The sequence below is a fragment of the Melanerpes formicivorus genome, unplaced genomic scaffold, assembly GCF_026170545.1.
Source record: "Melanerpes formicivorus ecotype bairdi unplaced genomic scaffold, bMelFor1.0.p_v2 SCAF_90, whole genome shotgun sequence".
Taxonomy (NCBI): Eukaryota; Metazoa; Chordata; class Aves; order Piciformes; family Picidae; genus Melanerpes; species Melanerpes formicivorus.
In genome coordinates, this window is record NW_027142442.1 from 1,968,225 (window position 1) to 1,993,326 (window position 25,102).

The window sequence follows — 25,102 nt, forward strand, 5'->3', positions numbered from 1 at the left end:
TCTCTTCCCCCCTCTCTTACCCCCTCTCTTCCCCCTCACTTCCCCCCTCTCTTCCCCCTCTCTTCCCCCTCCTCTCTCCCCCTCTCTTCCCCTCTCCCTCTTCCCCCTCTCTTCCCCCTCTCTTCCCCCTCTCTTCCCCCTCTCTTCCCCCTCTCTTCCCCCTCTCTTCCCCCTCTCTTCCCCCTCTCTTCCCCCTCTCTTCCCCCTCTCTTCCCCCTCTCTTCCCCCTCTCTTCCCCCTCTCTTCCCCCTCTCTTCCCCCTCTCTTCCCCCTCTCTTCCCCCTCTCTTCCCCCTCTCTTCCCCCTCTCTTCCCCCTCTCTTCCCCCTCTCTTCCCCCTCTCTTCCCCCTCTCTTCCCCCTCTCTTCCCCCTCTCTTCCCCCTCTCTTCCCCCTCTCTTCCCCCTCTCTTCCCCCTCTCTTCCCCCTCTCTTCCCCCTCTCTTCCCCCTCTCTTCCCCTTCCCTTTTTCCTTTTCCCCTTTCCTGTTTTGATGCAGTTCAGCAGCTCATGGGACTGGCATGTGACAGCAGAGAGCAGGAAGCCAAGAGGCACCCAGCACAGAAATCCAGCCCAGATCTTCCAAGAATGAATTGGTGATAAGACAAAGGAGTGATTTCCAGGAAGGTGTTTATAGACCTGATTTGGTAAAGGGTGGATCAGCACATGTGAGACCTGGTATATAAGAACTAGTAGGATCTTTTCCTTGAAAGGAAAAGGGCAATGTTGAGAGTTTTCCTTAAAACTTGAACTATTGGGAAAGCTAAAGAGGTAAGAGTAAAGCCCAGTGTGGCTGTGTCCCAGGCTGAGCAGGCATGCTGGAGTCACAGGCTACCTGCTAAAGGGAAAATTGAGCTTCTACCCTCTAGGAGCAGCTGCAGGCTTGTTTGCCTGGTGCAGAGAAACAGGAGGCATACAATTTAATGAAGATCAGAGCTTGAAGCCTCTAAACCAGTTGATGTTGTGCTTACTGGTAGTGGGTCTTCGGGGTCAGCATGCATTGCAGAGGAGAACACATTTGGCTCACTGTGATGAGAGGCCTTGTATGAACAAAGTTGAGCTCTGGCAAGTTTAGTCCTGTGTCAGAGGTGGCCTGTGCCATGTGGGTGTTAGGAAGGTTTAACCTTCCCAATGGTCTCTTAGTTTCCTCCAAAGCTCATTCAGTCCTTGATTCACTGTCTGGGACAGTACAACTTGTGATGCTTTTCAATCCATGTAACCAATCCTTGAATGTTCTTCTTCCTGATAGTGCCCTGAACCAGCAGGGCACATCTGTAATCTCTGGGTGACTCTTATCCCAGTTCCCTGTGATGTTCCAGTGCCAAGAGTGAAGGCAGCACAGACCACAGAGTCACAGAATGTTATGGGTTGAAAGGGACCTTGAAAGATCCTCTAGTCCAATCCCCTGCCAGAGCAGGATCACCCACACAGGAATGCATCCAGGCAGGTTTTGAATGTCTCCAGAGAAGGAGACACCATAAGTCCTCTGAGCAGCCCATTCCAGTGTTCTGTCACCCTCACAATGAAATAATTTTTTCTTATGTTTACCTGGAACCTCCTATGATGCCTCTTGCTAGTCCTAACCCAGACCATTCCAGGTCCCAATGGAGGGCACTGTTTGATGCAGGAGAATTTTGACCAGGTGTGATTGAAAGCTACTTGTTTGTAAGCTGAACAGGGTGTCTGAGTCTGTCAGAGAGCTGTTTGAAATATGAGTGTTCATCCTGTCTCTAAAATCCACCAGGTGAATGAAAGAGGTGGGATTTTGTGGAGGGTTTTGTGGCTGGATGGAACAAGCATATTTTTAGCCCAACTACCAGGTGTGGCACCTGAAATGTATTTGTTCTGTGATCTTGGTCCTAGCCAGTCAGTGGGTCTTCCAGAATGAATCCACTGGCATTCCAGAAGCAAGGACACATGACAGAGGAAGTGTGCAGAAGGCACAAGGAATTTTTTGCTAGAAAGCATCCCAGGCAGCATGCATGAACTCATCACACCTGGGTTATGGGGCTCCTGGGTTGTTCTGCTCTGCATGCTGACATGCTTGGATGTGGCTTATGGGCAGCATAGTTCTTGCCTTTCTTAGCCTTTGCTTTCCATACCTGTGGAGTAACATAGCCCTTCCAAGGACTGTGAAGACAATGAGCACTTCAGAATCCTTCTGTAGGGCAGCAGTTGACTAGTGGTACTGCATTGCTGCTGTTCAGACATCAGTGAGGCAAACCTGGTATCCTCTCCAGTCCATTACCCTGGGACATGCCCTGTGAGAGGCTGAGAGCCCTGGAGCTCTTTAGTCTGGAGAGGAGAAGACTGAGAGGGGATTTAATAGATGTTTATAAATATCTGAGGGCTGGGGGTCAAGAGGGAGGGGACAGGCTCTGCTCAGTTGCACCCTGGGATAGGACAAGGGGTTATGGAGATAACCTACAGCGCAGGAGGTTCCACCTCAACATGAGGAGGAACTTCTTCACTGTGAGGGTCACAGAGCACTGGAACAGGCTCCCCTTCTCTGAAGACTTTCACGGCTCATCTGGATGCATTTCTGTGCAACCTGTGCTAGATTCTGTGGTCTGCTCTGGCAGAGGGGTTGGACTCAATGACCTTGGGAAGTCCCTTCCAACCCCTAACATCCTGTGATCCTGTGACAGCTAGTCATGGTGGTGCTAATTGATTCCTATTGATTTAATCACAGAAAACATCCATTTGGAAGAGTCGACAAAGACCATCCAGCCCAACCCTCAACCTGGCACTGAAGGGTCAACACTAAACCATGTACCCAAGTGCCTGGTCCACAGCTGCTTAAACACCTCCAGGGCTGGTGACTCCACCACTGCCCTGGGCAGGCCATTCCCATGTTTGATAGCCCTTTAAGGAAACAGTAGATACAGTGGGCTCGATTTGACTATAATCCTTATTTCCAGGTTTTGCATACTTCTCCCTCCTCTCAGAGCACTGAGGGCAGTGGCTCTATAAGAGGCTGTATTGGTGTAGTGTGAATAACCACTTTGGGTGGGATTATTTTGTGCTGCTGGTCTGTATTTGTTTGGTTAGCAGTGTTCTAGTACTGTTAGCCCTTTCCTATCTCCAGGCAGATGGTACAGCCTGCAAAAGAGATTGGAAATTGCTGTTCTGAGCAAGGATGAGGGCACTTGGCATTTATCTTTCTTGGGTGTTTTCTCAGGCCTTCTGTCTATTGGAGGCTCTTTTGTGTGCTTTGTCACTAGTGGTTCACTACAGCAAACACAGGCTTAAACCAGGAAATAGCAAAACTGAAGCTATTACTAAACAAATAGGAGACTGAGGCTTGACCTCATTAATGTTCATAAATATGTAACAGGTGAGTGCCAAGAGGATGGAGCCAGGCTGTGCTTGATGATGCCCAATGACAGGACAAGGGGCAATGGGTGGAAGTTGAGGCATAGGAAGTTCCATGGAAACATGAGGAAGAATTTTTTTTCACTGTGAGGGTGACACTGGAGCAGGCTGCCCAGGGGGTAGTGGAGTCTCCTTCTCTGGAGATATTCAAAACCCACCTGGATGCATCCCTGTGTGATCTGGTATAGGTGATCCTGCTCTGGCAGGGGGGTTGGACTAGGTGATTTTTCGAGGTCCCTTTCAGCCCTTAACATTCTGTGTTTCTGTGAAATCTTGCTTTTGCCACAAACAGGGTGAGTATGCAGAGCCTTGAGAGCAGGCAAGAGCTGAGTTTGAGTGTAGCTCTTTTTCTGGTGTCTGAGAGGGCTTCCCCTGGGAAGGTCCAGGGGAAGAGGGAAATATGCAGTGCTTGGTAACCACCTGGTGATTGAAATGTAGCCACAAACACTGAAATACAAAAGTGGGGAAAAGTAGTTGTTATAGGTTCCTCTTGTGGTTGCAGGACTCACAAATGTGCTGAGTGTACTTTGGCTCCCACTTTATAGAAAGAAGAGTGTGCTCCTAAGCACCAAACCAGCTATTTCTCTCTCATCTGAGTATGACATTGAAGGTCTGTGCCCCTGTCAGTGCCACTTGCCAGTGTGCAAAACCTGTGCTGCTACAGCTGCTTCTTGCTGTCCTGCAGAATTAGCTATGGAGTCCTCATGTCCTCACTGAAGTGCATGCCGCCACTGCAGGAGCTCCTCAGCTGGACATGTGGGCTGTTGGCACAGTAGAGGCCAGAGCTGTGGGGGTTTCTTCTTGAAGTCCTTAAAAGCCGAGCTTTTTATTCAGGAGCAGTTGCTGAGCCCCATCACATCACTTCAGTGTTCAGGATACACGCTGCCAGCACTTCCTTTCCCTCAACCTTGATGTTTTTCTAGGTTCTAGTGGTCACAGGCTGAGCCTTGGCTTGGGAGTGGCTTCGTTAGGAAAGTGTCATAAAGTGGCTGAGCCTGATTAATATCTCACTCATTAGGAGTGGGCAGGTTTCTGTCTTGTTTGTCTAGCTGGAAAATACATTGGTTCAACTCATTAACCCCGCAAAGATTTGTGGTAGGTTTCGACAGCCTGGCTTTCTGTCATTTTTAATGGGCAAAACTGAATTACCAGGTGATCAGATCAGCACCAGATAAGGTAGAAGATAAGGAGTGGGATGCATGTAGAGATGGGAACATACAGGCATGAGGCATGAGGACAGGGAAAGCCAGACCTCCACTTTGATGGAGGTGAGGATTCATTATGCTCAAGTCTGTTGTAAAACCTTGGCTTGAATGTCCTCACGGTTGGGACTGCAGTAGCAGAGACCTCCCTTATGGCCTGGTTGCAAGGGGTAGTTTGCTTTTATTTCTTAGTTGCTGGGTGGGAAAGATGATTTTCTCCTGGGTTGTGTAATTAGTTGAACTCTTACTGGGCACCATGGGGGCTGAGCTGTGGGGTGGTGGCATTGTGATTCCGTGTCACACCTCTGTGTATTCCCTCTCTCTTCTGCTCAGCTTGGCATTGCTGTGGGCTTTCTGCTGCCTCCAGTTCTGGTCCCTAATGTGAACGATGTGGAGAAGCTGGCCTACCACATCAGTATCATGTTCTTCATGACTGCAGGCGTGGCAACAGCCCTATTCATCCTTGTCGTCATAGGTAAGGCAGTGGAAACGTGCATGTGAAACCAGGTGGGTCTGAGAAGATCAGCCTGTGGGTGTGAGGGACCTGTGTGCTGGAAAATGGGTCCGGGAGGTTATCTGGGGAAGTGTCCTACCACACAGCTGACAGGGTAATGAGAATGTGAGAGAGAAAATAGACTCTTAGAGGCATACCCTATCTGCCCTGAAAGACACCCAACAGGCAGATGGAGCTCATGATACGGAGAACTCCCTGTTCTCCCTCCACCTGACTCCACATGGTAGCTTAGGATGGTGTGGAATGGCAACAAGTTCCTCCCTGGTGCAGGTGTGTCTCCCCAGTAACTACTCCACCTTCCCAGGTGCCCTTGCAGGACAGGTACAGTGTTCTGCAAGGGGAAGCAAATGATGATAAGGATGATGGTTGATAAGGATGATGGTTGATAAGGATGATGGTTGATAAGGATGATGGTTGATAAGGATGATGGTTGATAAGGATGATGGTTGATAAGGATGACAATTCACTCAGTTTGGAAGTGTGGCCAAGGTTTAGCCCATCTACACCCCACCTCAAAACACTTGAATAAAGAAGGGTCATTGTCATAGGTGACTCACTTCTGAAGCAAGCAAAAGGTCTGGTATGTAAACTGGAACCATTTCTTAAGGAAGTCTGCTGCCTCCCTGAGGCCTGGGTTAATGATGTAGGGAGAAAACTTCCTTCCCTAGTATGGCCCTCAGCTTACCATCTACTATGGGCAGTGATGAAGTAGCAACAAGAAGTTCAAGGTCAATAATGAAGAGAGACTTCAGTGCCTTGGGATTACTAGTTAAGGGGTTGGGAACACAGATAGTGCTCTTTTCTGTCCCTCCAGTTGTGGGGAGTAATGAGGGAATAAACAAGAATAGCCAGCAGATCAATGCCTGGCTCTGAGCCTGGTGTCACCCAGCAGGACTTCATGTGCTTTAATCATGGGCTGATTTAAAGGACACCTGGCAACCAGCAGGATACACTCATTGCACAGGAGCTAGCAGAGCTCATTGAAAGAGCTTTAAACTGGATTTGAAGTGGGAAGGGCAGAAAACCAGACTTGCTAGAAATATGCTTGAAGGCAGCACATAGAGAGAGAGATTGGCCATTGGAATGGGCTACCCAGGGACGTGGTGGAGTCGCCCCCACTGGAGGTGCTTAGGAGGAGACTTGATGGGGTGCTTGGTGCCATGGTTTAGTTGATTAGATGGTGTTGGATGATGGGTTGGATGTGATGATCTCAAAGGTCTCTTCCAACCTGGTTTATTCTATTCTATTTTACACCAATATTTGAAGGATGGTGTGCCAGTGAGGTCTCTCAGTCTCATGTTATCAGTGGAGATAAGGAATGGAGTCCCACAGCAGCAGAGATGTGAGGATTATTGGTGACTTAGTAACCATAGGAGCACCTGAGAACAGTCAGAGAGGAATTAGGACTTTTCCCTGCTAAAAGGTGGCAGGACCATTAGACCAGCTGAACTGTATTTACATTAATATATAGTGTAACACAGCATGGGAGACAAAGAGGAGGAGGTGGAAGCCATTGAGCATCAGGACCACTATGATATAGTGGCCATCACAGAAATGTGGGAGGTGTCTCATCTGACTGGAGTGCTGCAGTTAATGGCTACAGGAGGGAAGGGATGGGTAAGGAAGGAGAGGCAGTGAGGTGGCCCTGTGTGTCAGGGAGTGTTTTTTATTGTCTTGAGTTTAATGATGGTGATAATAGAGCTGAATGTTTATGGGTTAGAAGTAGGGAGAAGGCCAACAAGGCAGATGTTGTGGTGGGAATCTCTTATAGACTGCCCAACCAGGATAAAGAAACTGATACAATATTATTTAGGCATCTGGGAGAAGTTCCAGGATTGCTAGCCCTTCTTTTTGTGGGGGACTTCAACTTTCCTGATGTCTGCTGGAAATATAACAGAGCAGAGAGAGAGTGAGCAGTCCTGGAGGTTCCTAGAGAACTTCCTGACACAGCTAGTGAGGGAGCCCAGATCCAGAGGAGGACTTGTGAGTGACGTGAAGATTGGTGGCTGCCTAGGGCACAATGATCACAGAGTGGTGGAGTTCTTGATTGCTGGAGAAGTAAAGAGGGGGGCCAGAAGAATTGCCACCTTGGACTTCTGGAGGGCAAACTCTGGCCTTTTTCAGAGAGTGCTTGACAAAGTCCCTTGGGAGGCAGTCCAGGAAGGCTGGGCATTTTTCAAGAAGGAAGTCTTAGAGGTGCAGGACCTGTCAGTCTGACCTCAGAGCCGGGGAAGGTGAAGAAGCAGATCATCTTGAGTGCCATTATGCAGCATATGCAGAGCAACCAGGTGATGAAGCCCAGACAGCCTAGGTTCATGAAGGGCAGGTCCTGCTTTATGAACCTGATCTCCTTCTATGACAAGGTGACCCGCGTAGTGGATGAGGGAAAGGCATCCCACAGCATCTTCCCAGAGATACTGGCTGCTGATAGCTTGAACAGGTGAGCCCTTGGATAAAACACTGGCTGGATGGCCGGGCTGAAAGAGTGGTAGTGAATGGAGCTCAGTTGGTGGTCAGCTAGGAATGGTGTCCCTCAGGAGCTCAGTATTGGGGCCAGTTCTCTTTAATGTCTTTATCAGTGATCTAGATGAGGGGGTAGAGTGCACCCTCAGTAAGTTTGCAGATGAAACTAAGTTGGGTGGGACTGTTGATCTTCTTGAGGGTAGGAAGGCTCTGCAGAGGAACCTGGACAGGCTGGATCAATGGGCCTAGGCCATTGATCTCTTGTATGAGATTCAACAAGGCCAAGTTCTGGGTCCTGCACTTTGGTCACAACAACTCCATGCAATGCTACAGTCTTGAGGAAGGGTGGCTGGAAAGCTGCCCAGTAGAGAAAAAGTGGGAGGTCTCACTTGACTGCCAGCTATATATGAACCAGCAGTGTGCCCAGGTGGCCAAGAAGGCCAACAGTGTGCTGGCCTGTATCAGGAACAGTGTGACAAGCAGGACCAGGGAAGTGATTGTCCCCCTGTACTCAGCACTGGTGAGGCTGCACCTTAATTACTGCTTGCTGTTTTGGGCCTCTCACTCCAGAAGTGTGCCCAGAGAAGGGCAATGAAGCTGGTGAAGGGTCTGGAGAGCAAGTCTTACGAGGGAGCAGCTGAGGGAGCTGATGTTTAGGCTGGAGAAAAGGAGGCTGTGGGGAGACCTTATTGCTCTCTATGATTACCTGAAAGGAGATTGTAGCAAGATAGGTTTTGGTCTCTTCTCCCTAGTAACAAGGTCAAGGTGGGACAAGAGGAAATGACCTCAAGTTACACCAATGGAGGTTTAGATTAGAATGGCGGTGTTAGGTAATGTTTGGACTTGATTTTTTCCCACTGAAATGATTCTGCGATTCCATATTTTGCTGATTCAAACCCTTGATGGACAGCATACGAAGAACAGAGCACAAGAGGTTGTGAGTGAGCTTGCTGAATTATTAATTTCCTCCTTTGACTGCTCACATAATAAAATCCTGGTCCAAGTCCTTTAAAAGCCAACAGAAATCTTCCAACCTTCATAGTTGTCTGCAAACAGGGTGCTGGAACCTTGGGTTATGTCTTAGACTTGACTACCTCTTAAATGTAGGGAGAAAGAGGTAGGTTATATAGCATCACAGGAAGAGAAAGCTGTTCCTAGGAGAAATAAAGGGTAACCAGTTGTGAGTAGAGAGAAGGAAACACTAAGGGCAGTAGCAGGACACCAGAGGTGTCATTCTCAACCTGTGAAGTGTAATGCAGAGCTTTAGCTTAAAAGACTGGCATGCTCACCAAAGAGCAGAGCTTGCCTCCATGTGATTTCATATTTTTATTGTTTTCATAGACTCCTCTTGCCAGCTTGTTTATGTTGCCTGGTGGCTGAATCAAATGCAGGCTTTAAAGAGTTTTGAGCAGGGAACAGACTGGGTACAAAGATGGTTGTCTGGCACTTGGTGTGGCAGTGCTGCCTGCAACCAGAATTTCTGTATGCACCTTTACTGCTAGTTAGGCTTGGTCAGCCTCAGAAGTGCAGGCCTGAAATAAAACCTGGCATAAATCATTGCTTCCTAACCACTGGACACTGCAGGACACCTTTGCCTGCTGCCTTTTCCCATTCTACTTTTGCATTTGTAATTCCATGCAACACTTCTGCAGCTGGATGGCCATCCTCACGGAGATAAAGGTAGCTGAAGTCCTGAGAACTCTTCTGTTGCTGCCAGGCACTGCCCACAGAAAAAGCTAGCTGAAGACAAGGTGTTTCCCCAGTGGCAGGAGTTATTGTTGGAGAGGCCTGGTTCTTCCCTGTTCCTGATTAAGTTCATGCATGGAGATGAAAGCTCAAGGACAATGGTGTGTTTTGTACGTGTGGTTTTACTAGTGCCTCTGCTGTCCCTCAAATGGCTCTACCCGCAGTGTGTGCTCAGCCTCCCTGATTGTACTGACAAGTCTACTCTGTGTCTGGTTTCAGTCTTCAAGGAGAAGCCCCTGCACCCTCCGAGCCGAGCCCAGGCCTTAATCCAGTCAAGACCAGCAGAGGAGTATTCCTACACGCGATCAATCTTCCACCTGCTCCGCAATACCAACTTTTTGCTGCTTACAGTCACTTATGGTAAGGTCTGGCCTTTCTTCTGTGCAGTTGTCACTGCTAGACATGCTTAGTTTCTCCCTCCCTCTCCATGTTCTGCCAGGGCAGTAACTGGCTTGAATCACAAAACACATCTGGTTGGAAGAGACCTCAGTGGTCATCCAGTCCAACCCTTGACCCAGCACTGAAAGGTCAACACTAAACCATGTCCCTAAGTGGCAGGTCCACACAGCACTTGAATGCCTCCAGGGATGGTGACTCCACCACTGCCCTGGGCAGACCATTCCAGTGTTTGATAACCCTTTCAGTGAAGAAATATTTCCTAGTATCCAGCCTGAAGTTCCCCTGGTGCAGCTTGAAACCATTGCCTCTAGTCCTGTCACTTCTCACCAAGGAGAAGAGGCTGCATCCCCCTTGCTCCAGTCTCCCTTTGGGTAGTTGCTGCCACAGACCAGGAGACCTTCCAGTGCTGTCATTTCAGAATCACAGAATCAAGAATCAGCCAGGTTGGAAGAGGCCTCTAAGATCATCAAGTCCAACTGATCACCCAACCCTAATTACTCAACTAGACCAAGGCACTAAGTGCCTCCTCCAGCCTCTTCTCACAGATCCTTCTTTTTAAACACCTCCAGGGACATCGACCCCACCACCTCCCTGGGCAGCCCATTCCAATGGGCAATCTCTCTTTCTGTGGAGAACTTCTTTCTAAGATCAAGCCTAAACTTCCCCCTGCACAGCTTGAGACTGTGTCCTCTTGTTCTGTTGCTGGTTGCTTGGGAGAAGAGACCAACCCCCACCTGGCTACAAGCTCCCCTTCAGGTAGTTGTAGACAGCAATAAGGTCTCTCTTGAGCCTTCTCTTCTCCTAGGGCTTATGCTCCAGACCCCTTACCAGCTTTGTTGCCCTTCTCTGGACACATTTGAGCATCTCATCATCTTTCTTGAACTGAGGGCCCCAGAACTGGGTCTCTTTCCAGCAGAGGTCAGAAGCAAATACCAAGGGAAGAGGAAAAGCAGTGTAAGCACAGGAAGGACCACATGCCCTCACTACTGTTTTCCCAGTCTTTGACTGTTTTCTGTTTGGGGAATTTTGTTATCCTGTTGTCTTTTGTATCTGGTCAGTTAGTTACTTGCAATGAACTAACCCAAGTGCTTATCTAAGAAGTACCCAGAACTGTGTGTCAGTGCAAGTCACAACACTGAGTGAAAGTCATTTCCCAAGGCAAGGGTATGGCTGCCAGGCATCCCAGTGGAGGTCATGTGGAGCATACAGATGTGCAGGCTGCCTCAGCTGCCTTGGCAGTCCTGCTGAAGCAAACAGATTGGAGAATATTGTCTTTTGCCATCTGTCCTTGCACACTGGCCTTGCTGCTTGCTTCCCTTCAGCAGCCTTGGCCTCCTTCTCTGAGGGACAGGGTGATGTGCTCAGTCTGTTCCTGATGCTGAATTGTCACATGGAAAAGTAGGTTTCTCTTCAGCACAAAGGCCATTGTGAACTGTGCCTGGCTGCATGATAGGATATACAGTTGCCAGGTAGTCTGCAGGGAGTTCTGACCTTGCTTCCTATCAGCTTGCTGTGGAAGCTCCTCATGGAGGAAAGGTAAATAGGACTGGAAATTCTGCCAGCAGTTGTGCCTAAAGGAGCTGGTGGATGAGTAGCAATGTTGCAGAGAGTGAGATGGTGGCTTTGTACCTGCTGAGGGTACAACTCTCACTATAGTAGTCTTCTAGAAATGCCCCTCTCAGATCACCCTTAAGCTCTGCTGATTTGCATTGCAGCCACTGGGTTGTTTTGTCTTGTTTTTTTATAGTACATGATCTCCTTTCAGAAAGTGGAGATAGAAAAAGCTCTCAGGCCAACTGTATTTAGAAGTCAGATTGTGTCATCTGCTCAGTTTGCACTTAGCCTTCAGGAAAAAGAAAGGGGAAAGCATTTGTTCTAATAGGCATAAACAAGTGCTAGAGGAGGGAGAAGGTCTCTCAGTATGAAGAACATTAGAATCTGACCACTCTGTGATAATTCACTCCGAGCAGTCACAAACAACACAGAATAAATGTTCAGTGGCTCACAATTCAGTCTGTCCTCCTGATGGTCTGTTCCTCTCTGTGTCAGACTCATGTCAATCTCCAGCTTGACTTGAGACAGTGACTGATACTCAGAGGAGGAACTATGCAGTGAAACTTTTTTTTTCTAAGCTAGTCTGGCTTTAGAACAGGGACAGTTTTTCCTACTCAAGTCAAAAGTTATGTTGACCAAGACTTAAGACATCTGCAGCCACATGAGCACAACTGAGTCATCCTCCCTAGCTGACACAAAGATACCTGGCAGCCTCTCTTAGCTTTAGTATTAGTGCAGTGTGTGTCAGGGGAGAGAGGGGGAAGCATGCTGCTTACTTATCTCCCCTGGCTCTACCCTTACAGGGTGCCAGGTCAGAACAGGTCTGCAGACCTTTAAAGTCTTGGTATTACAAGCAGCTGCCAAGTCCTTCACTGTGGTAAGACTTGCAGCCCTGGAACCGTCGGTGGCATGGTGACTGTGTTAGTGCCACCCTCAGGCAGCCATTTCCCAAAGCCTGCTGATGTTGCTTCCATAAAGCTAAGGCATAACCTGGAGTGGGCATTCAGAAATTTGAGTTTACTGGGTTGGGCTCTGCTCTGGAGAGCATGTTGCTACTGGGAGGCAGTGGGTGGGAAAAGGGTGGGAAATGGGAAAGATGAGACCAAAGCATCAGCATTTGGAAAGGTGATGGGACAGCGAGGAGGTGGCAGGGCAGTGAGATCTGCATAAGAAACCATTGTCCTGGAGGATGATGAGGGTCAAGAACAGGGAGACCAATAGCCTGGCATGTAGGAAATGGACTGTTTAGATATAGAAGACTTGGGTTCTAGTCTGATGCTTAATAAAAATTATTTCTGGATCCACAGGGGATAGACTTCCTCTTTCTGGTCACTGTAAGAGGAGACACTGTCAAGTGTCAAAAATGTTCTTCTGCAGCATATTATAAGCAAACCATGGTAACTAGCTAATGAATGAGGAGGTGCTGGAATTTTAGCTGTCCTGCTTCCAGCTACTACCAGTTCTGGTTTTCCTCATCTGTATGGGCAAATGAGCACCGTCCCATTGGAAATAATACTCTTAGCCTCTTTTATGGACATTCAAACAGCTATAATTCACACTGAAATTTCACAGAGCAGCTGTGACCTGTGAAATGCCTACAACTTTTGCAAGTCCTCACAAATGCAAGTTTGGCACATTGTCTTGATTCTTAGAATATTTTGCCTGACTCGGTGCCAAGTGTTGCTGCCAACTCTGCATAGCTTTCTGCCCAGGGAGCAGGGGCCCTTCTCTCACTTGGAAATTGCATGCATCACAGAACTGCTGTGAAGTTGGTGTACTGACAGCATCAGCTACCAGAGCTGTGTCTTTCTGTCTCCACAAGGCTGCTGCTCTCCTGGCTGGGTGAGAAATAGAGGTGCAGAAATGACTGGTCTATTTTTATGCCCATCTTTGAAGTGAAGCAGTAGTGGGTAGAGTTGGTGCTGATCTGCCACACTTCCATGCCCTTGGCACTGCAGTTTGTGGAGTGTCCTGGTGAGCAGGCTGATCCAGAGAGGGAAATGGGATGCAGCTGAATTATGCTCCTGTGTCCTGTTTTGCCATAGCTGTTTGCAAAGGGTAAATTTTTGAGGCTGGAGGGTACCTCCTTGCTGTGGCATCTCCACTTGCTCTCCCCCATCTCTGGCTGCTGCCCCTGCTGGAATTTCCAGCCTTTCTGAGTGACTTTTGTAAAGGACTGGGTGGATTCCTCCTGCCTAAAGAGCATTATATCACTCATCTTACTGGTCTCTCCTGACACACGTTTGGAGCAGAGAGCATTATCACAGGCAGTTGACTTATCTGGGATCACTTGCGTAAGATTCTTCATCTGCTCTCTGTGCTGTGAGGCTGTGGAGTGAGCTCTGCTTGGTGTCAGAGATGGCATGTGAAGACAGGGGGATGTGTCCACCAGCTGCTAATCTTGTGGCTGTTCAGGATGCTTCCTGAGCTGTGTAGGGCAATGGGTATCCAGTGTCCCAGTGGAAGAGTGGGCTAGGCACAGGATCGCTCAGTCCTTCAGGGTCAGGGTTGCTGGAGGACTTCAGGGTTAGTGGAGCTGAGGGTTTTGTTGCCTGTGTCATAGCTCTGCCTTATGGACTGCACTTCTGTGTCCTGCATTGCAATGTTTCTGCTTTTAGCTGAGGCTGAAAGAGGAAAAGTAGGAAATGGGAGCTTGACATGTATCTGTTCTGTCAGGTTTTCACATATCCAAGCTAGAGTTTAAACCCATGCCTCTTTATGGAGCCTATAGGTGTGAGCTGCAAAGCTGAAATCTGTGTTCCTATCCTTACTCCCACTGAAGCCTTGAAGACTTCAAATGTAAATGACTTCCTGAGAAGAAAGTTGTGCTGACTTGCTGGGGAGGGTTTCTCAGTACGACCCAAGGTCAGAATGTGGCCACTGTGGTACTACTGGTCCAGCATCTATGTAGATGTTTTTGTCTACTATAAGGAGAGCTCTTGGGTTTTGTGCCTTTTGGGAAGGTGTTTAACTCAACCAGAGTTGCATGTGAACTGGAGCAGAGTGTCTGAATGGGTCTTGACCAGTATCACCCCAATGGTTTCCATTCTCACCTTGGGTGATACTGAGAAACCTTCAGCAGGTGGCTGATGCCTGTAGCAGTTAATCTAACTTCCCTTTCATAAAGACAATTACTTTCACAGGTTTTTTTAGTCTTTTTGTTTCCCCCCGGCCCCCAGGCTTCAGTGATATCTTTTCAAATACAAGACCTTTCCCTTGCAGACACACACCAGGTGCCTGGGGGAAGTGCTGTGTCTGCTTCACTATCAGCTTTGCTCCTACTTGTCTTCTGGTGTTTCTTGGCTTGGAGAGAATGCTGTTTACTGTCTTTCAGGAGGGGGACTGCTATCAGAGTCTTCACTGGGAAGAAACCACACATGTCAATGGCACTGGGGTTAACTGAATTCCATTGTTAAAGATGTGATGCTGAGGCAGGTGCTTTTTCTGGTATTTTACCTTGGCTGGAGGGAGGAGAAAAATCCAATGCTAAAGATGAATATGGGTGTGAGGAAGGGTTGAGACCGTATGAAGAACTTACAAGACCTTCCTGTACCAGGAATGTGCACAGCCCTACCTCTAGCTGCTCAGGTGAGAGCCATCCTGAAACTGCAAGATGCTTCCTCCTATATGCTGAGATCTGGCTGCCCTGGGTCTGCATTTATTTCAGTACTCCAAGTCTAGCCAGTTCAGCTGTCCTGCAACTCAGCAGCCTTGTTGGGCTTGCTGCTTGGATTCCTCAGATTGCTTCTCCTGCAGATCTCTTTCTCTACATTCCTACCTGGCAGGAGAATAGCAGGCTCTGAATGTGCTGCATTTTTATCCCCTCTCAGGTCTGAATACAGGTTGCTTCTACGCCCTCTCCACTCTGCTGAGCCGCATGGTGATCCATCACTACCCAGTAAGTTTATCCAACCCTCATGGCTCTCTGATGCTTGCTGGTTTCCAGTGCTGGCTGCCAGAAGAGAGTCAGTGAGAAATGCAGGGCCACAGCACTTCTGGCTAGCTTTGGCACAAGTTGGATGGCTGGCAGGAAAGCATTAGTTGCTTCAGTTGTTTACACCGCTCTGTGCAAAAGCTGGTGAGCTCTGGTGAAGACAGCTCCTTTACACCCTAAATGAGAGCATCTTCTGAGAAATTCTTCCAGCCATTGCCTCTGCCCTGTTCCTTACAGTGATTTCTACCAGGGGGCTGGTAGAAATCCAGGATTTGTACCAGGAGGCTGTCCCCACTCATGCTCTGATGACAGAAGGCTAGCCATGCCTCAGTAGCCCAGCTGCTGTAGAGCTTACTGCTGTGGCTGCAAGCTGGAGAGCTCTTCTTCATGGTAGAGTATAGTGGGCCCAATATTTCCTGATTGATCTGGCCCAAATCCTAACACCAGAAAGCAGGCTTCATATGGTTTATGCTGACCCTCCGCTGAGAGGGTCTATTCAAGCTGGTCAGTGCTCACCTTTTTCTCTAGGTTGGCTGAGATTGACATGCCAAACCACTTCTATACATGGGGCATAGTGGGCCTAAAAATGTTCTTGCAGATCATAGGATCATTAAGGCTGGAAAAAACCCGAGACCATCAAGTCCAACCATCAACCCAACACCACCATGCCCACAAAACCATGTCCCAAATGTTTGTATGTCACCAGCAGAGGACATGCATGGGACACTAACTCTGGTGTCTCTTCCCATCTACACTTTGCTTCTTGGTTGTCTGTGACTTGGCTTCTGCATTTGTGTGCAGGGGGAGGAGGTGAATGCTGGCAGGATTGGACTCACCATTGTACTGTCAGGGATGGTCGGGGCCCTGATCTCCGGCATCTGGTTGGACAGAACCAAAACCTACAAGTAAGTCCCTGATTTGCCTCTGTGCTCCTAGTGACTGTACTCTTCCCCTGTACTGTGCAAGGAGCAACTGTGTGCAGTTGCAAGTTGGCAGTCCAGGGACTGCACCATATGGTTCTTCAAATTCCAGTTAGTCTAAGTGAAGTTTGGAGCTGTGTGTTAGCCTGCACTGGGCACATAAAAAGTCTGGCTCTAGTGCTTCCTAGGGAGGCCTAGGGAGAGGATGAAACAGGCCAGCAGTTGCTTTGTTTGGGATGAGGGAGTTCTTGGCACAAGCAGAATCAAGACTGTACCAGACCATTTCTCAGCCCTTACAAATCAGCTTCTGTGCATCTTTGTCTAGCTTAATGAAAGGCACATTGAATCCAGTGCCCAGAGGCATTGTGTCAGGGTGTGTTGCTCTATTTAGGGCAGGCATAAGGGGTATAGGGGTTGTGGGTAGATGATTCTGGGTTTGCTGCCTGATGGGTTGGAAGGCAGATTTGGCCAGCAAACCCTCCCATCTGCAAAGGTACAGCTAAGAGTCTTTGGGTGTCCTGCACCTCCTTGTCCTCAGGAACTTGGATCTCACTGACAGATCTCTACAGGGTACCCCAGGTGATGGAGAATGCCTCTCCTGCTTTATGTTGGGGTCTGTATAACCAGCTCTTCAGTTTCACTGCTGGATTTGAAAACTCTGGATTTGAGAACCTGTTGTCTGACCAGATTGTGTGACAGGGGTCTTTACTGGTGATGTGTTGGTGATGAGATAAAGCCAACTTCAGAGTGAGCTTTTTCTTTTCCTTTTTTTTCCCCAGCATCTTTTCACCTGAGGGAGTCCCACTGCCATTATGCTGCCTGATATACTGTGCCAGAAAAGCACGTTCTCATTGTGGGCAGCTTAGGTGAATCTGTGGACTTGCAGCTTCTGAAGAGGCCTCTGGCCCTAGCTGTCAAGTGCAGAGATAAGAACTTGAGAGGCAATGGGCTTCTCTAACAAGAAGGAATGGCAGCTGAGGATTCCCAGGGTGCTGGGAAAGAGGAGCAGAAAATTAAATCAGACTTGCAGGCTGATTGTTGCCATTTCTAGATCATTGTGTGCCTCATAGTAGTTCTCTTTTGGGAGTCTTGGGATATAGAAACACAGCTGTTATGAACTGTGTTAGCTAACTGTGCAATGTAACTTGTGCCTCTTTCTAGCCCTGGGCTAGTGGTAAGGTAGCTTCAGCTGGTACAGCTAGAGTGGGTGGTCTTCCTGATTCTAAGTGAAGCTAGGGTGCAGCATGAAGGCTGAAGAGCTTTGTGGCTCACCAAGCAGAGCTGGGATTTGAAATGTGGCAGAATGCAAGAGAGGAGGGGGGAAAAAAAAAAAAGATATCCTGGAATTGTTTCACAGCCCCTGTTTGCTTGGAGGGACCGGGCAGGTTGGCAGAGAATGCAGAAAAATAGGATATGCCATCCATGGAATTTATCCTACAGGCTCCAGGGACTAGCATTAGGTGAGGAAAAGCACTGCCAAGATGTTATTCTCCCTTGTAGCCCACGGATTGGATTTCTGTGGAACGAGCGGGTTTAATTTTTCCTCCCTGTGTGCTGAAGAGTCTTTATTTAGCCCCATTTAAAAGTCTATTTAAAAAACCCTCTCAAAATGCCAGCTGTTCTAGGTAGGTACCCTCCCCCTTCCCTCTGCTGCTCAGAGAGTGTTTGGAACAAAATGGTAAGCACATGAAAATCAGAAAGGGAAGATGTCAGGCCCCTTTTTCAGTCAGCTTGGAGAGAGAGAGGGAAGCAAATGAATGGGATCCAGCTGTGATTGAGGGGAGCAAGGGGAGGTTAATAACAGAAGGAACTGCAGAGCTGTACATGGGTGTTTGATCTTTACTGTCCTATCAGCAGTTCCTTGAAAGGCTGAGGCTATGCTAAGTCAGGCTTTCCCCATCTGCCATGCTCTGGCACCAAGTGGCCTTGCGTATTTGCTTTTGTTTGGCAGGCAAGTCCCTGCAGCAGCTCCTGTGCCATTCTTGGTTCTGGAATTGGCAGGTGCAGGTTTGGTCCACACAAATGTCTGAGATATGTTGTGACAAGTGAGCAGTCCCACAACCTGGGCTGCCTCTGGTGGAATGGCCTGTTGAGAACCTCTTGTGAAAGAACTCGTTTTGACAGGAGGAAGAATGGAATGGAACGGAATAGAATAGAATTAACCAGGTTGGAAAAGACCTTCGAGATCATTGAGTCCAACCTATCATCCAACACTATCTAATCAACTAAACCATGGCACCAAGCACACCATCCAGTCTCTTCCTAAATACCTCCAGTGATGGTGACTCCACCACCTCCCTGGGCAGCCCATTCCAATGGCCAATCACTCTTTCTATGAGGCTCCATGTATATCTTTTCAGGTTCCTGGTTTAGAGGAGGAATGGGGTTGTAACACCTGGAGACTGCTGGGTGGATTGATATTTGCAGGGGTGTCTGGAATCAAGAGTTTGGGAACTGGATTGATCAGCACTTCTTTTTGACCATGCTTTGCTTTTAAGTGCAGTATTCACATGGCCTCAGGTCCACATGGTTCCAGACACTGCTCTTTGCTCTCCGCAATACCTCTCTGAAAGATGCAAGATGCCAGAAATAGCCATTTCTCTCCAATGACTAAGCAGAGGACCTTGAGTGGTGTTTTAAACTTTGTTCTGTGTGAGTGCAAAGTGCATTAAAATTTGAAGGAGGAAGGAAAGACTTGGATGTTGGAGAATGGGGTGCTTGGGTCTCTTCTACTGGAAGGTGAATGCTCTCTCAGCCTAGTCTGGCCTACAGTGTGGGTCTTCTTGTTGTAGCCTTTTTCCAAGTTAGTCCTTGTATAGTGAATATGCCTTCACTCTGTCCTGCCATACAGTGTCTTATGTAAATGATTCACCCAGGCTGTTCTTTTTTGTGACCTTCCTACAGGAAGAAAAGTGGCATAAAACGGAGTGATGAAGTATGAGGGATAGTGAAAACCAAATCAATCTTCTCCAGTTCTTCCCTTCTCCAACATCTGACACCTCAGTGCCTTCAGCAATGAGATCAGCTGGGAGTTTAGAGACAGGGCCTTCATTCAGGGTCTTGTGCAGTGCCAAAGCCTGTGGAGGCCGTTTGTAATCCCATTCCACACAGCAGAGCTCTCTGGAGCTGCACAACATCCCACTGCACAGCTAAAGCTGTGGCACTTGACTGCGGCCTTCTCCCTGTCCCTTGTTCATTTGTCGCCTCAGATGACCTTGTGAGACACTGCTGGGCTGGGTTGGGCTGCCTAGGTCACGCCTTTCCCTTACTCTAGGGCTTCCCCTGGAGCTGGATGAACAGCAGGAATTGTGCTCTCCATGTCAGTTGTGTTCCCAGCCGTTGCTGGCCCTGGCTGGCTTTTTTATTTCTTCAAGGTCTCTCTTTTCTCACAGTTCTTTGTGTGAGTTCTTTAATCTACCTCTTCAGAAGGGTAAGGAATGTGGCTTGGAGGGCAGATGAATGTCAGGGTAGCTTAGGTTCACATAAGTGACAAGTGTGTCAGCTCCTTCACAGACCTCCCTCTGGCTCTGCCGCAGCGATGTGGCAGCTGGTGCCTGTGAGGCACTGCTCCACGTGACTGTGCTGCGCTCCCTTCCCACACCCCAGAGCACAGAGGTAGGTTAACCCCGGTTTTCCTGAGGTGATGTAGCTGGATGTGTAACTTCCAGCCTGCACATGCTGCACTAGTCAGCCTGCTAAGGAGATGTGTGGCACCTGCTCCAGACAATAACTACCAGTCTCTGTAGGGCCATCGTGGGACCAGCTTGCTAAAAACACCAAAATGCTGTGCCAATGCCCTTTGCGAATCTGCTTCTCCTCCTTTGTGGTTTTCTCCCCCCTAAGGTATTTATGGGTATCGTAAGAGGCTTACTAAGCAGAACTGGGCATTCTTCCTTGCCATGGTGCCTCTAGGGCCAGAGAGAATTCTTCATGTCTTCCAGTGAACATGGTGAGAGGCTGCTTCCTGAGAAACATCTCACCTCCACATTGTTTCTCTGGGGTTTCTTTGTTCCCCTATGGACTAGTGTCTACCTGTCTCAGTTAAACCCTTTTCAAAATGTTTGGTCTTGCTTAGTGTGCTGGGCACTACAACTCCATTTTGTCATCAGCAGTATGGTCAGGGGAGCAGGATCTTGCTGAAGTCTGCTTATGTGCTTGAGGCCATTTCTTGCAATGGGAACTGCATTCAGTGCTGTCTGTCCAAGTTCCAGTCAGAGACTGTGGTGAGCAGCAGCCTCTCAGGGCATGGCTTCGTGGCGCTTCCTGGTGTGTGATTTCCACTCCACTTGGAGTCTTGATCTTTCTCAAGAATCTGTCCATGTCTCCTAGAGTCAGCTGATGTGCAGCAGATCAAAGATTTTTTTGCCATTTTGTCCCTCTCTTTAGTTCTGCAGTTCCAGTGGAGAACATCTTCTAGAGCTGCCTGCTGCTGTGAACCTGTCTGCTCAGTGCTCCATGTTCTGGGAACTTCTTTTTCCCAGATTGACTAATGACAGCATCCATGTGAAACAAAGTCCGGCTCACATCTGGACACTAACTTGTGCATTGCTTTTGCCTGGAGATGAGGGACAAAGTGCAACTGCCATGACAGAGAGAATCAGAGCTGTGTAAGATACTTGAACCTAGGAAGCCTAGGAATCTGGGAGGGATTTTGTGTCTCATTTTTGCACTGACACCAAAACTGGCTGTGGGGAGAAAAAAAAACATCAACCCACATGTGCTGAGTGTCCTGTCTGGCAGAGACTAAGCTTCTCAGGGGCACAGCCATCTCTTGGAGTCCTGCACTGTATTTTAGCACTGCTTGCTCTGTAATTTGGAGACTCCTGTTTACGGAAGGAGCACCCAGTGCAAACTCTGTGCAGCCCAGGGAGCTGTAATTTTAGCCCTGAGCTCCTTTCATAGTCAGCTCTTTGTCAAGGGATAGGAGGCATAAGGAAGACCTCATGGGAGATATCTGAGGGACCTGTGTTGAGCAGAAAAAACCTTTTACTTGCATTTCTTTCACATTCTGGGGCTGCTCTCTAACTCATCTGCCAGTCTTTAAGCTCTCCTCGTCCTGCAGCCTCCAGGCTGTGTGCTGGCCGTGTAGCAGCTCTCCAGAGTGGGTTATAGCAGAAGTAAGCAGCCCCATTATGCTGCCTTCAGAGATGACTTTTTTCTTCTATGGAAGCATTAGAAAGAATATATTCTAGTTATGATAGAGCATTGGAGGTTAAGGGATTTGCCTACCCCTTTGATGCAAACCAACATTACATGTCACAGCGAAATGTTTCAATGCATTAAATATATCTGGAGCATGGAATGATGATCAAAGTCTGAAATTAGCTTCTCAGACATTCATTTGGATAAGAATTGACATATGAGCATGAGCATGCTTCCTGGGCAGGGGATCTCTTTATCCTCTCTGCCCAAACATGAGAGCTTGTGGCTTAGCTGCTGTGGGCCATGGAACTAGCACTAGCCCTGCTAAATGCTCCTGTGGCTTAAGGGTGAGACTGTGAGGGCCATCTGGCTTGTGTCTCACCTCTTCAGGTATAGTAGGCAGTTTAAACACAGAAAGGAGCAACAATGAAAGGTGTTTTGGATAGCACTGAAAAATACAGTCCTGTAACAGTGTATCAGTGTTGTCACTTCCCTTTGCTTTCTTGTCTGGGAATGCTTAGTCCCCTCAGGTCCTGCTTATAAGTGTGTCCAACTGGTTACAGTACAGAGGGTGCCAAAGAAAGGTTAATGATCTCTTTGTTTGGATCTTGTTCTCCCTGTCAAAAGCCATGTAGTACTGTACAGGGCCATGGCAGGATATGAGCTTCTTGGCTGCCTCATAGGTACCTCCTTACAGATGTAGAACAGAATAGAATAGAATTAACCAGGTTGGAAAAGACCTTTGAGATCATTGAGTCCAACCTATCATCCAACACCATCTAATCAACTCAACCATGGCACCAAGTGCCCCATCCAGTATCTTCTTGTGATGCCTGCAGTCACGAGGTAGGGATGTGAAAACTCCTAGGTCCTTTTCTTGCTTCTCCTGCTGCTCTGCTGTGTGTGCAGGCCTTCCATCTTCTCTGTCAGTCCAGTTCTGTGGTAAGTGTCAGAAAGCTGTGCAACTTTTCAATGTGTATTTATTTATTTTTTTTGACCATGTGCTGCAAGCTGTACCAAGATCTGTGGGCACAAAGGAGGACTGGATGAAGTGACTCTCTGACTCTCCTTTTCCTTGCAGACAGACAACACTAGCTGTCTATGTCATGTCTCTGGTTGGAATGCTAGTCTACACCTTCACCCTGAGCCTAGGCCACCTCTGGGTGGTTTTTGTGACTGCAGGCATGCTGGGGTAAGTTTATGTGCAGGCTGCTTTCCTCTACATGTGAGCTGGCAGGGGTTGAGCAGGGAGGCAGAGCTCATGGCTCAGGAGGGATTGGGGAGAGCAGTAGCCTTTGTGTAGCTACTGCATGATTTAAAGAGAAAATGACCTCCTCTTTCCATCTCCCTCGTATGTGTTTCACTTGAGTCAGGGACATCAGTGTGGCCCTGCTTAGCTGCAGCTGCCTTAAATGTTCCTGTCAATCAAGTGACAGCATCTGGGAAGCCAGAGGTCCACAGCTCCAGTGATGACCAATGGGCAGGCATGAAAACCATGTGGGTCCTGGGTAGCCATTTGACCATACTGGGAATGATGCGCCTTAGAGTTCCTTATAGGAGATGGTGCTTTTAATGCCTCATCCTTGTAGCAGCTCCTTGCTAGTCTGGCTCTGTGCATTGAGGTTCCAGACAAAGGTAATTTGGGGTGGAAGGAAGCCCTGTGCCATGGTGGGGGTGTCAAACAGCTGCTTGGACTCTGTCAATGCTAGGGCAAACATCCTGTGCTGCTAGTGAAGCATCCCAAAGGGGATGTATGTCACACTCTGCCTCTTCAGTCTTCCCTCTGGCTGAGTCTTCCTTTCTGTGTGTTTCTTTACAGGTTTTTCATGACAGGTTACCTTCCCCTGGGCTTTGAGTTTGCTGCAGAGTTGACATACCCAGAATCAGAAGGGACATCATCAGGGCTCCTTAATGTCTCAGCACAGGTAGGTGTGCTGTTTCCCCTTTGCTTGCCTCCTTATAGGTAGAGAGATTAAATTGTAGTTCCCAGCCTCTTGTCCATGTTTATTGTAGCCTACTGCACATCTAAGCACTCCAGGGCCTGGCTTTTTGAATCACTTGAAGTGGCATCCATTCTGTTTCTGCTTAGGAAAATCCATTGGGTTGCAAGTCATCCTTGACCTTTTCCAACATTGCTCCTAACAGCCCAACACCTGGCTATTCTCCTGTGAGAGATGAGATTCCAGCTTTAAGGTTCACCTGTCTTCCCATCTGCTGCAAGGATCCCACAGCATTCTCCTTGAGAAACTTGCAGCCCATGGCATAGACAGGTGGACTCTTTGCTGGATTAAAAACTGGCTGGATGGCTGGGCCCAAGGAGTTGTGATAAATGGAGTTAAATTCAGCTGGCAGCTGGTCACAAGTGGTGTCCCCCAGGACTCACTATTGGGGCCAGTTCTGTTCAGTATCTTTATCAATGATTTGGATGAGTGGATCAAGGGCACCATCAGCAAGTTTGCAGGTGACACTAAATTGAACAGGAACCTTGAACTGCTTGAGGGCAGGAAGGCTCTGCAGAGAGATCTGGACAGGTTAAATTGATGGGCTGAGGTCAGTGGAATGAGATTTAACAAGACCAAGTGCTGGCTCCTGCACTTTGGTCACAACAACCCCAAGCAACACTGGGGGAAGAGTGGCTGGCAAGCAGCCCGGTGGAAAAGGATCTGAGAGTGCTGGTGGACAGCTGGCTGAACATGGGTCAGCAATGTGGCCAGGTGGCCAAGAAGGCCAATGGCATCCTGTCCTCTATCAAAAGAGGTGTGTCCAGCAGCAGTAGGGAAGTGATTGTGCTCCTGTACTTGGCCCTGGTGAGGCCACAGCTTGAGTACTGTGTTCAGTTTTGAGCACAACAGTGCAGGAAAGACATTGAGGTCCTGGAGCATATCCAGAGGAGAGAATGAGACTGCTGAAGGGTTTGGAGGGTGTCATATGAGGAGTGGCTGAGGGAGCTGGGGTGGTTTAGCCTGGAGAAGAGAAGGCTAAGGGGAGGTCTTACTGCTCTCTACAGCTACCTGAAAGGAGGTTGCAGTGAGGCTGATGTTGGTCTCTTCTTCCAAGTAACTAGTGATAGGATGAAAGGAAATGGGTTTAAGTTGTGCCGGGGGAGGTTTAGATTGGGTGTTAGGAAAAACTTCCTGCGAGAGTGGGGAGGCATTGGGACAGGCTGCCCTGGGAGGTGGTGGAGTCACCATCCCTCAAGGTGTTCAAGTAGCTGTAGGTGTGGAGCTTCAGGATATAGTTTACTGGTCATGGTAGCTGTGTCATAGCTGCACTTGATGATCTTAAAGGTGTTTTCCTACCTTAATGATCCTATGATTCTAAGGATGTGTTGATAACAAAGCTTTAGCCTTGGCTGGTCTGTCTGCTCTGATAACTTGATAAAGCTGGGAAGATGCCCACACTGCTTTGTATAAACAGCACAGCTTGATACTGCCTTTGTTTGTGTGTAGATTTTTGGTATTGCCTTCACCATCAGCCAAGGCCAAATCATGGATCGCTTTGAGACGAAGGCAGGAAACCTCTTTCTTTGTGCCTTTCTCTTCCTGGGGACCGTTATGACAGGTAATTACATTTTTCAGTGCTCCTCTGCTGTGACTCTTCCCCTTGGGCTTGATATATGAACTGAAGGGCTTTTGTGTGCAGTGGTGCTTGAAGGAGAGGACAGGGCCCACAGAACAGTCCCGGAGCAGTGCTGCTGTGCTTCTCTAAGCATCTGTTCTGTTACAAAGAAGATCCAAGGCTCCTTGCCCTGGCTGGGGTCTGAAAGATGCACCTTCTACATGCTGTAGTAAGGAGTCTGTCCTGTCTGTTTCAGAAGTGTTCTTTGTCTCTTCCAGGAGAGTGGTTTCCCTTGCTT

The 25,102-nt window shown here is 48.3% G+C and overlaps 1 protein-coding gene across 2 annotated transcripts in view; it reads left to right on the plus strand.

Annotated features, from left to right (window-relative positions):
• The window catches only part of FLVCR2 (FLVCR choline and putative heme transporter 2), a 43,425-nt gene that overhangs the window by 8,523 nt on the left and 9,800 nt on the right, over positions 1–25,102 (plus strand). For both annotated transcript variants that reach the window (XM_068165513.1, XM_068165514.1), the window contains exons 2-8: positions 4,908–5,049; positions 9,517–9,657; positions 15,081–15,148; positions 15,986–16,089; positions 22,328–22,438; positions 23,066–23,171; positions 24,696–24,807. In XM_068165513.1, coding sequence (XP_068021614.1) covers positions 4,908–5,049; positions 9,517–9,657; positions 15,081–15,148; positions 15,986–16,089; positions 22,328–22,438; positions 23,066–23,171; positions 24,696–24,807 — 784 coding nt within the window. The remainder of the gene's footprint in view (positions 1–4,907; positions 5,050–9,516; positions 9,658–15,080; positions 15,149–15,985; positions 16,090–22,327; positions 22,439–23,065; positions 23,172–24,695; positions 24,808–25,102) is intronic.